General features: G+C 34.0%; 1 protein-coding gene across 1 annotated transcript in view; it reads right to left on the minus strand.

The window, feature by feature from the left end:
- MEOX2 (mesenchyme homeobox 2) overlaps positions 1-13364 on the minus strand; it is a 72812-nt gene that overhangs the window by 1609 nt on the left and 57839 nt on the right. Inside the window, exon 2 of the mRNA XM_021935973.2 lies at positions 11357-11529. Coding sequence (XP_021791665.2) covers positions 11357-11529 — 173 coding nt within the window. The remainder of the gene's footprint in view (positions 1-11356; positions 11530-13364) is intronic.

Raw genomic sequence — 13364 nt, forward strand, 5'->3', positions numbered from 1 at the left:
AGTACTGTATTTGTATTTTACAGCACACAGTGTAAAATATGGAACTAGACAAAAACTTTGTCATTTACTCAAAGTGCTTGTGTCTATAAAGAGTTTCTGTGAATTGGAGCTAACATAATATTGTGTTGGTCAAAGCCCCCTCACTCCTAACTTCTTCTTGGATTTGATATCTAGCTGTCATTTCCTGAACCAATTTAAAACATGTTCTGGGAGCTACTGATTAAGTGGCATCTGAAAGGCCATTCTCTGCCATTAGAAACCACTGCTGCTTTCACAAATCTTTATTTGACCATTCCACCTCACACTGAGCCTATCTTCTTTTGAACTATTCTTCTTATTTTCTACCTTAATTCATTTATTTTACTTAGCAAATATTTGATCTAGTGATTTGTTTAAAATATGGTCACAATAAAAAATCTCAACATTTGTTAAATCACCAAGATTATATACTACATCATTCACATCAACTTTGTACAGATATTTTCCTTTTAAAAGCTTCATTGAAGTTGCCTAATACATTTAAATAAATATATATATATATATAAATAACATATATGTGTTAAAAACAAAACAAAACAAAAAAACAGCAAACAGACGTTAAAGGTCTATCCATTATCAGAACTAGAATATTATTGGCATAATTGCATCTTGTTTAGGAGGAAATCTGTTTCTTTCACATTGCATTTCTCATAATTATAGCTTCTAGTAAGCTAAGTGTTCTTTTTACATTGTATTTCTCTGTCTACCCCACCTAAAATGCCACAGGCCTGAATTGTGTGTATCATCTGCAAGTCTTTCTTAAAAAAGAAAACAAATTTTTTTCATAACACGTAACATTAAAAATATACTCTTTAATTTTATTTGTTTGTTAGGTTTATCAATGGAATGTTCTTAAGTGCAGGCTTTTTGCTATATCTATGTTGATTCAAGAGACTGTATTTATTCATTTTATATCATTGTACAACATTCTAAATTCTGTCAGTATAGCACGATTTTTCCATTCCATGGAAAAATCCATGGATTTTCGAAAAGTCCATGGATATTTGAATTCTTTTTTTTTCTATATGTAAGCTGCTACAGATATTCTTGCATTTGTGTTCTGATAACCATATCATGGGAACTTGCCTGGAGACCACAGTTATATGGCTGCTACTATCTATCTTCTCTCAATGTATGCTGTTTCTTTTTCCTTTTCTTAGAGTATCTTTTGATGATTAGAAACTCTTAATATTAATATGTTTAAATTTATCTACTATTTCTTTTATGACTAGTGTTTTTGTGTTTTCTTTTTTTAAAAAAAAATCTATTTTCTGAGGCTACTAAGATATTCTATTGTGTCTTCTTCTAAGAGTTTTAAAGGTTGCCTTGTCCAACACAATAGGACCCTGTCCCTACAAATAAAATAAAATAAAATAAAATAAAATAAAATAAAATTAAATTAAATTAAATTAACTGGTTGGGATGGCACAGTGCCTGTAGTCCCAGCTTCTCAGGAGGCTAAGGTGGGAGGATTGCTTGAGCCCAAGAGGTTGAGGTTGCAGTGAGTGGTGGTTGTACCACTGCACTCCAGCCTGGGCAACAGAGCAAGATCCTGTCTCAAAAAGAAAAAAAAAAAAGTTTTCCTTTCAAATTGAAGTAGTTAATCAATGAAGTACTGATTTTAGTATTTGGTCTGAGGAATAGGCTTAAATTTACTTTATTTTAAATGGATAACACATTGCCTCAGGTCCATTTATTAAATAACTCAGCTTTTTTCCAGTGATCACTGTTTCATCTGTGTTCATAAATCAAGCTTCCATATATGCATAGCTTTATTGCTATATTCTGTTCTGTTCCTATATTATTTTTTCTATAGTTGTGACAGAACCACATTATCTTATTAATTATAATTTTATAATAAACCTCTGCATCTGCTAGGGATAATTCTGTTTCATTCTTCTATATTAGGAATATTTTGAATATTCTCTATTTTCATTTTAGAAATAATCTCAATTTCTGTAAATAGTGCTATAGAGAAAGTGAGGAAAAATATATTAAATTTCCAAAGGCATTATTATATCAGTGATCTTCAAATCACGATGTTTTATCAGCATGCTTTCACAGTGAAATATTTAAACTGAGATATTTCTCTATTCTGGATTTTTCTTGGTCTCACTTTGAGCCATGGTTAAATTCGTGTATCATATATGACCCAAACATATAGTAATCAATTTGACAATAAAAAATAAGAAAAAATAGTACAAAGACGATTCACTAAAAAGTAGTTGATGGGTGTTCACATATTATTATTACTTACTAAACAAAAGAATCAGTAATTGCCTTTTATTATAGACCTACTTAGGGATAGACAGTATTCTCATACAGTTTTCCAAATATTATTACCATTATTCTTATATTATAGCTGAGAAAGTTGAGGTAAAGGTTAAGTGACTTACCTAAGATTACACAGAAAGAAAACCGTGGTGCCAGGATTTAAACTTGAGGGCTAGGGTTTGTTTGATTCCAGATTCTGTTTTGTTTGTTTGTTTGTTTGTAGTTTTTTGGTTCCTATTATATTTCAATCTCCTATTTTTAAAGCATTTGTAATAAAAAATAAAGCATATAGAGTATGTGAACGCCATCCATATGATTACTATCATTCAGGTAATTCTCCCACTTGATATAATTAGGTTTGTAAATACGACACAATTTTTCTGTACTATAATTTAGGTAATTATACTACTGAGTTCAATTACCTTTGCAAGCTTGACATTGCATTTTGCATTAGATCTATTGTACATGAGTTGGGTTCCACTCTTGGCTTTACTTGTTCATTTTGTGTGAATTTGAGAAAATTTTACTTCTCTCTACCTCAATTTTCATATTTCTAATATTGGAATCATAAGCCTTTCAAGACTTCCTATAGGGATATTTTCTCATGGACAACTCCAGATGGAAGAAATACATATGCCATGATCATCATCATTGTCCCCAAGAGCTGAAACATTCAGTCTAAATAATCCTGGCAGAAAAAGAGGAGAAATATACTTTTTAAGATCTACATATATTTCCTTTTCTAGAAGAAGGGGTATAGTAATTATATAATATCAGTATAAAAACTGTTATGGGCAATTCTAAATAAGAAAATTCTAAATGTAAGAATATGGTATTGATTTTAGATATATTATAGCCTATTTTGTGTGTTGTTTTCTATGTCTATCATGTGAAATTTTACCATTTCATTTTTTAAAATAGACTGAAGAAAGACTGAATAATTGCCAATAGTAGCTACATGTATATACATATGAATAGATATATACATATAAGAACATGCATTTGATTATATAGAGTAACTCTAATACCTTATATACTATTTCATTTAAAAACTAGATTATATATTTGATACTGAAATTCCATAATATGGGCAAGGAAACAAAAAATAGCAACAAGTATATAATGGGCATATCTTATAGAAAAGAGAAGGAAGAACATAGAACTCTAAAAGTCAGTATGTTCAGATTTATTTTCAAATATACTATAAAGTATTGGGGTGAATTAAAATAAGTGGACAAGGATTTTTGGAAAAACACACATTTTTCTATTAGCATTACAGTATTAGCAACCCCCCCAACAAAATCTACAAATTTAATTCCAGATTATAAGTCAATATTGTCATTAATGTAGGACAGTAGTCAATTTATAAATAAAAAGACTTCATAGTATAATTTAGTATCATTTTATTAACCCAGCTTTATTGACTGTAATGAAAAAAAACTTTTTCTTTTAGTTTTTCTTTTTAAGACAGCTAAATTATAATCATCCAAATGCCTAAAATTTTATTTACTAAAAAGTAAGTGTTTGAATTATTTTTATTAAAATTTATAAGCATATTTTATATAATAAGATTAATTTATAAACTACATAGAGTGCAAGAATTCTCACATCTCTTTGGTGACTTGGGATCTCTATTCATTCATTCATACATTTAAAAATATTACCAAATGTCCAGCAACCTGTACTGTGTTAGATCATAGATGGGAGGTATTGAAGCACAAATAAAACATAGTCCCTGCCCTTAAGGTATTCACAGTCAAGAAAACGAAGGAAATGTAAATGTAACTTATTTGGACATCACCTGACACCCTTTATCTTGTAAGTTCACAATACCTGTCCTTTTAGGTTTCACAATATATTACCAGACAAAATAAGTGACTTACGAATCTGTGTTGTTACACAATTTCCTAAGGTGTCCAGAGGCAAATAGGTTGATAGAAAGTTGAATCCATGTAATGCCATAACTCATATTTATGTAATAACATAAATGTCTGTGTTTTGAAGAAACAACCGTGACACCAAACATCTGGATGAAAACTAAATATTTCAGTGACATACCCAGATGCCTCTAAACATCTGGGATTTGTAGATTCAACAGTCCAACTGTTTCCATTTTTATCTGGGCACTTGGAATATTGTAGACATGGTCTAATAAATATTTATTTATATCTTTGAGATATGAAAACATGCAAAGGATAATTGTACAAATAAAATTTTCAGATTTAATCACATCCCTAGTGATTACATTTGATCATGGCAGTGTGTCTAGTAAATTCAAAAACTCACCCAAGTAATTCAGTAACAAAGTAGCTGAACTACTGATTTAGCAGTATTAGAATCAGAAGCAAGAATGCTTAAAAGTAAAAGTGAAAAATGGGGAAGAGAAAGCTTTTTTTACCCTTCCTGAATAGATAGATTTATATCTGATTAAGAGAAGGAATTCTTCAGCTATTTCCAAAAGCTTATTGGAGCCACGAATTGACTCTGTTGTTTCTACACAATTAAAGGGTGTTTATGTGTGTTGGGGAGGCTGCGGAGGATTAGGATACACTTCGTAGCTAAAGGCTGAAGTCCTGTTTACAGGACTGCCTCTCACCTTTACCCACTGATTTAGCACATTGGGAATCATTTTCTCCTTAGTAGTCATCAAAAAAATGATAGCTATTTTGAAAATACTTGGCATTGGGCCATTTGATGATTTATGAGTAAAAAACAAAACATAATCCCTCTCATTTCCACCAATGGAGTATGATCTAGTTAGGTGGGATTTTCCATTTATCTTGGCAGAAGTATCATTAATTTAGTCTGTTTATTCCAGTAATCTTAACTAGTTTACAAGTCTGCAACATTGCACCTTTATTAGCTCTGTGAAAAAGATGTTTTGAAGGGAAAAGATCTCCCATTCTTTCTACATTTTGGCAGCCTTAACTCTATGAAAATGTCCATTTTACCACTTCTTTTATATGCTCCTGCAGCTGCTTTCTCTCGTCTTCCCACTGTGAGATATTAAAAATCTGGTGGGAGTTTCCTCCAAGTTTATCTGGATGGAGAAAAACACCAGAATAAGCTTGTCCAACTTAAAAATACCTTGAAACTGGAGAGCCTTTATACTGAGTTCTCTGCAAATCATTCAGAGTGACTCTGACAATTGAAGATTATTAGCTGTTGATCTTGAAGGGTATATGAGCATATATTGTAAACTAGAAGCTGTAAGTTAGAAGCTGGAAGATTTACTGGAGTGATCTGTAACTGTTTGACAAATAACACTATATAATTAAAATATTTGAAGCTCAGTTTCATTCTAGGTTCTGCATTTTTATTTAACATAATATAATTTTCTTTAACACTTGTATACTAACATGGAATTACTTTGCAGAATGAGCCCTTTTTTTTTATTTTTTATTTTTTTCTTCTTTAGCCGGATTAAGTTCAAAGAGAATTACAGACTACCCTGACACTGCATTATGGAAGATGCAAATGTAAGAGTGTGACATCTTTGTGTGATTCCATGACTATTCTTCAGAATGAAATTTGGAAATTCAAGTCCTGAGTGATATTTAAGGATTTAACATACCTTTTGTTTTTCTAAAAGGAAACCTAATTATTATTGCAAATCTTCATGACACATATATGATTCATCATAAAATTTGAGTTAGATATACTGATCGGTGATATAAGTAAGGTAGGGGTAGCCACAAATAACATCGAATATAACATGCATATTTTATAAGCAATCATGTACAATTTCCACATGACAATATGTCTAAAGACTAGTTCTGATTATAAAGTAAGTTTTCATGTAGGAGAAAATTATTTCTCAAAAACAATTCTGTTACAGGCCAGGTGCCGTGGCTCCAGCCTGTAAATCTCAGCACTTTGGGAGGGTAAGGCTGGTGGGTCAGGGGGTCAGGAGTTCAAGACCAGCCTGGCCAAGATGGTGAAACCCTGTCCTTACTAAAAATACAAAAAATTAGCCGGGGATGGTAGCAGGTGCCTGTAATCCCAGCTACCAGTGAGGCTGAGGAAGAGAATGGCTTGAATCCAAGAGGCAGAGCTTGCAGTGAGCTGAGATTGCATCCCTGCACTCCAGCCTTGGTGACAGAGCGAGACTCCATCTCAAAAAACAAACAAACAAACAAAAACAATTTTGTTATATAATTTAATTTTTTTTTCCCTGTTTGCATGATATCTTTCTTTTGATGTAGATAGATAGATATATGTATAGTTAGAGGTATGGAGATGTGTATATATCTATATGTACACACACATACATATATATCTGTGTATACGTGTGTGTATGTGTTTGCATATGTATATATTTACACTCACCCACATAAAATGAGCCTATAAGTCCTGTCTCTGCATTTGACTCTCAAAAGACCTTGACAATGTTAAGGAAACTATTTTATATTCAGATAATTCTATTAAAGCTAAGGAAAATATCGAACAATATGAGGTTAGATGTAATATTCCTTGGTGTATATGTTTATTTTACTGAATCTCGGGTTATTTCAACATATGAGAAAAAAGTCTTAAAGAATGAATATGAAAAGACAACATATCTATAGTTAGATATTTTACATATGGAAATCCTAGGGAAAGATGTTATTTAAGATTATATAGGGTCAAGATATAGACTACATAGCTAAACATAGCATTTATGAGATTAATATACAATCAAAATAATGGAATAGCTGTCCTGTGGTCTAAATATTTATGTCTCCCCCAAATTCTTTTTTTTTTGGGGGGGGGGATGGAGTCTCGCTCTGTCACCCAGGCTGGAGTGCAGTGGTGCGATCTCAGCTCACTGCAAGCTCCACCTCCCGGATTCATGCCATTCTCCTGCCTCAGACTCCCAAGTAGCTGGAACTACAGGCACCCGCCACCATGCCTGGCTAATTTTTTTGTAGAGATGGGGTTTCACTGTGTTATCCAGGATGGTCTGGATCTCCTGACCTAGTGATCGGCCCACCTCAGACTCCCAAAGTGCTGGGATTACAGGCGTGAGCCACCGCACCCGGCCTCTCTACCCCAAATTCTTATGTTAAGATCCTAACCCTCAAGGTGATGGCATTAGGAAGTGGGGCCCTTGGAAGGAGATTAGGTCATAAGAACGGATCTAGCATTACTCAGATTAGTGCCCTTATTAAAGAGGTTCTAGAGAGCTACCTAGCCGCTTCAGCCATATTAAGGTAGAGTGGAAAGATGGAAGTCTATGAAGAAGTGTGTGCTCACCAGACACCGAATCTGCTGATGTCTTGATCTTGGACTTCCCATCCTCCAGAATTGTGAGAAATAAATGTGTGTTGTTTATAAGCCACCCAGTCTATTGCATTTTGTCACAGCAGCCCCAATAGACTACAAGCTGCATTACAAATTACAGAAGATGGATTTGAAAGTGTTCTGATTGTAATTCTGTCAATAACTTTAAAAGCCCAACCTCCAGAAAATAAACTGAAAATATTTCACTGGGATGAGAGCCTTGGCATTTTGAAAGAATATGCCATCTGACCTTTAAAAATAGCAAAGTTGATGACTGACATCATACTTATTTTTTCTGATAAATTCAGCATAGTAAAATTTAGCCCAGAAAATACAAATATAACTTAAGGTAGAAACATAATTAAAATATGCGATTTTTTTTTTTTTTTTTTTGATAAGGAGTCTCACTCTGTTGCCCAGGCAGGAGTGCAGTGGTGCAATCTCGACTCACTGCAACTTCTGCCTCCTGGGTCCAAGTTTTTCTCCTGCCTCAGCCTCCCGTGTACCTAGGATTATAGGTGCCTGCCACCATGCCTGGCTCATTTTTGTATTTTTAGTAGAGACGGGTTTTACCATGTTGGCCAGGCTGGCTTTGAACTCCTGACCTCCAGTGACCGGCCTGCCATGTCTTCCCAAAGGGCTGGGACAAGTACAGGCGTGAGCCACCACTCCCAGCTTGATTGTTAATTTAAGATATTTTGTGCACAGATTCTCAATTTAAGAAACTTAAGATAATATGTGTGCATAGAAATGTTGGAATGAAATGGTGCAACCAGAAACATTATCCAACACAATTACATCATCCCTCTCCCGTGACATTCTACATTCATAACAATTGTGAATACTTGTTCAACTTTTACCTCTTCTGTGAATTCTAACAGGTATTTCTTTAGCTTATTTTAAGAAGATTTTATTTCCAGCACTTAGCTTAAGAAATATTTGTGTTACAAAAGGATTAATTCAACATACTTTGCATAGCAAAGGTTTTTCCCACCTGGGTGATAATTCTGTTTTATAGTTTATGCTAAAAATTATTTCATATCCATTATGATATATAAATCTACACAGAAGAAAGAGCAGGTAGTTTTAATTTCCATTTTGTGCCTTGGGGAGATTGTTACTTACTTAAGAACACACAATTCTAATCGGCAAACCTTGGATTTTTATTCAGACTTTTTTCAAAACAATTACACTCTTTTTGACTAACCCATGTAGGCCCTCTAAAGACTTAGTGTTGATTAGGAATTTAAATTCTGCATGCATACATCTTTTCACATTAACTTGCAAAACTATACATAGAGATTTATTAAATAAAAATATATTGTGCACAGTAACAAATTTTCAATTCAGTGAAAACCGAATTATCTCTCATAGTCTTCATTATTCTCCCCTCGTGATGCTGTGGTTAGATTATTTCAGGAACGACTTCCAATGAAGTGGTCTGTCCTATACTGGCACTGAGTTTGGTCATGTGGCTTGCTTTGGACATTGGGACATTAGAAAATATGATGTAAGAAGCCTGAAAAGCCCTTGCTTACTAGAGTTTTCCCCCTCAGTGCTCCTGGGAATGCTTCTATCACCATTGGAAGGATCCCAAGCTAGCCTATAAGAAGATGAAACCACAAGCAACAGAGACTAGCTGTCCCAGCTGAGGCCCAACCATCTCTTTCTTAGTCAACCCACCAGCTGACTGGAGCTCCATGAGGATTCCATGTAGGGCCAGCAGTATTACTGTCCAACTAAGCCCAGTCAAAATCTCTAACTTACAAAATCTAAAGCAAATAAAACTTTAGTTATTATTTGAAGCCACTAAGATTTGGAGTTGTTTGTTACACGGCAAAGGGTAGCTAACACAAAATTTTAAAAGAATCTTTCAAAAAACATTAAAATAGTATGTATATCTATATATAATTCTTGCATGTAATTCTTTACCAAGCTTGTCAAGTCAGTTAGAAAGAAGAAATATCCAAGACACCTTCAACATTTTCAAACCAGATTTACAAAACTGCTTCTAAAAATAAATGATTCTGCTCCATGGTCAATGACAGATAACCCTAGAACATCCCTGAACTGGCAAGTACAGAATCTTGTTTTTCATCTTGGCTGAGAGCACAGTAGTGCATCCTGTCATTTCTACAGATTGGAAGCAAATCCTAGTTTCCTAGGTCCTTCGTGTATTGTATAAAACACACTTGCATTTCCTAGAGTTCACCATCTCTATATAAGAACATTACTGTGTAATTCTCCCTCCACATACACCTTTTTATTTTCCTGTTCCCTGTTTTAAAAAAATAATAATAAAATAAAGGTCTGATGATGTAGATTTTGGATCCTGCTTTCTAGCATGCCAAATGTTGAATACATAGAGGGAATTTTGTATGTGAAGTCCAAGGGAAGGAAAATGCTGCGCTCCATAACATAGGTACTAGTCATAATATGTAATAAAATATAAACTGCCAATAAATAAAACCACAGAAAAGTGTTCCTCTGCATATTTCTACTACCCATAAATAACCTACCAAAGCTGAAATGTAAAAATTAACAGAAGGAAAGCAGATTATTTAAGAAATTGGATAAAATAATTTGCTCTAGTAAGACATGCATTCATTTGTCCACACCCTGTTGATATTTCTTTGGTTCCAATGGGATCCTGGAGGAGGTACACACAGTGAAAGAGGAAATGAGACTCTAGCCCTAAGAGTGCCAATCATAACTGCACTGTCCATAAAGATGTTTGCATTCGCCTTTCAGGAATGTTTTTGTAAAGATTAGCAACTGTTAACCGGCAGTAGGCTAGATTCTCCTCGGGGAAACCAGAATCTGTACAAGGAGTTCACTGGGAAGACTATTAGAACAAACCATTTGTCATTAAAAAAAATGCAAGAAAGGGACCTGAAAAGCAATTAATTTAAAAATATTATTTAGGTCTCATTAATTAGAGTCCAAAAACATTAATAATTTCAAAATATTCTCTAAGTGGATAGCAGATTTTTCAATATCTGAGAGCCATTCAATTTCAAAAATATTTTGGGTAATGGGGCAGAAATATTTACCAATGATCTATGTGACCTTGCCTTTCATCATTTCCCAGCCATCTTGCACCTAAGCTGCACCATTTGACTCTTCTAGACATCAGTGTGTAAATAGAAGTGACATGGGTAATTTCCAGGTGAAAACATTTAAAGGTCAGTGCATAAACTTCCAATTCTTTCTTATTTCTTGTAGTTACCACGGACACCACATGTTGAGATGTTAAAGAGTCAGAATGGGTCTGTGAGTGATTATCTGGAATGCTGGACATGTAGAGTTTGTATGGAGAGTGAGTAAGTAATGAATATTTTTGTGTTACGCCATTGAGGTTTACGGGTGAATGTGTTACTGCAGGGTAACATACCCTATCCTGAGCAATACAGAAAACTAATCTGGGGTTACCAACTTTCTCATATGCCAAATAAGGAGATTTTAGCATATAAGCATACACAATTCCTCACTGTATGCCATCATTATGTAAAAGAAATAATATTTTAAAACCAAAAAATACAGAAGGATCATAATCATAGGAGGATTCTTTCTTAAACTCAGTAAGTATGGTTTTCTTTTAAATATCATTATATTATTTTTAATTTTGTCATTTTGCTGGCAAAATTTTATCATGGAATAGTATACCTGTCTTCCAAATGGTATTGAAGAATTCTGGATCTAGGTATTTCAAATATGGCAAAGAAAACTGTGGACCCAGAGCAATTAAAAAAGATCATATAATGACAATGTCCAGCTTTACCTGTCTTTCAGTGAGATCCAGATTCACTGCTATCTCGTATCGCCTCAGTCTGGTGAGATAATTATGATGGGCAAATTCTGCTTCAAGTTCTCTGATTTGCTCTTTGGTAAATGCTGTCCTTTCTTTCCTGGGTTTGCTGTTAACTTCTGACTTGTAATTTCCTTCCTGGGAGTCTGAAAAAAAGCGAGACAGAATTGGTAATAACTCATTTATTCAAACACATGCAATCATATCATTCACAATTATTGAGTTACTACTTTTCCAGGTTCCGCACAAGACATGGAACAAATATAGACCAAAGACAGTAAGACTGATGGCAACTCAACATGGGGAGATATGTTTCTTATTTTTCTCATCTTCCTTCAGGTAACTCGCAACCTAATTGGGAAAGCAGGTAATTTTCCTCTTATAAAATATTAACAAAACTTCTAACTGCTTGTAATATGATTTTAAGATAAACCAAAACCTCTCTAGAAAACAATTTTAGATATGAAGTTTTGTTTCATAAGTTGTTGAGCATACGTACTTGAGGTCTAAGTAAGATTGAACATAGTAATCCTTTAAAAAGTGGCGTCTAGTACATGAGTATTTGAGAAATTCAAACATTCAGCAACTGGACCACAAAAAATTTTATGCTCAAACTAAGCATATATAGAAGTATGTGTGTATTTATTGGTCTTTTTATCTGTATTTAAGTAAAATTCTTGAGGGCAATAGCAATGTTCTTTTATTATATATGATACTTAGTCCAACATGGACTCTAAATGAAATTGTGTTCATATGACTTAAACTATGAACAGAGTTTTTCAATGTTTTTCATTACATATAAGATAAACATGAGATGCACAACATGTACCATCAGTGATCCACAACATCAAATCTTATAATGCAGTGTAAAATACCAATAACAATTTTGAGCATATCATTCCATTTTTCCTCTTAAGGGTTCAAGACATAATTAATGTATAGAATTTCTTTCACCCTCATAGTACCCCTGAAATGTAGGTCAGAAGATATTCTTAATACACGAAAAAACAGAATGTGAATCAATAGTAAACACACACGCCAAGTAAAAAGTAATCATACCCAGCTCTAGTAACTTATGGCAAATTTATCCTCTGTGAAATACCAACATAATCAAGATAAAGGAGCACATTAATGCTCTCCTGAAAATTATTTCTGGTATCTAATTATTTTTGCACATGTACAAACAAGCTGTGATATCTTTAAAAAGTATAAATTCAATTAACTCTTTAACTCTTCTAGGAGCCCAAATGATACAAAATTGATGTAGAAAGATCATCATTAACCAAAGGTTTCAAAGAGTGACATTTTAATTGTTTTTTTAATTGACAAATGTAATATTGCATGGCTTATACAGGATCTTTTTACATTATGGTTTTTTTTGTGCAATGATGCTTAAATATGCTAAGAAGTACAAAAATGAATTTTTTAGTGTTCTACTTCTTTCTATCTGCCTGAGGGATGTTTAACTGAACTAAAGAGAATCTGCATAATAGAAATTCACTAGACAAGGCACTGTAACGTAAACACTTTTATTTTGATTCTTAGAAGTATGTAAGTGAGCCAGATGTAAGGTTTTTTAGGTCTAGTAGCAGCAGCAGCAGCAATAAGTTGCCTCAACAACTTGGCACACTGGTCATTATCCTCTGATGGATCACAGAGTGTTTCACTCACTGGTGCACTGGCACTATCTAAAGCTCTTCATTCACTGACCACATTTCTGGGCTTGTCACTTACCCCTGTATCAGCTAGCTTCTCACCTTAGCAGGGCACGTGGGGCTTTATCCAGCACAAGAGTAGTTTGTGACATGTCATGCACAGGCTGACTGCACTTTATAGAAAGCCACTGGGACCGGGAAAGTGACATAAGAGATGATGCGTGTACTCTCAGGTAGGCCATGTTTACATGGTACCAACTTACCTGGCTGTGAGGATGGAAACTGCAGTCTACCATCCAATTTTCTCTAGCTACAGATATGTCAAC

This window comes from Papio anubis, chromosome 4 (assembly GCF_008728515.1).
Source record: "Papio anubis isolate 15944 chromosome 4, Panubis1.0, whole genome shotgun sequence".
Classification (NCBI taxonomy): domain Eukaryota; kingdom Metazoa; phylum Chordata; class Mammalia; order Primates; family Cercopithecidae; genus Papio; species Papio anubis.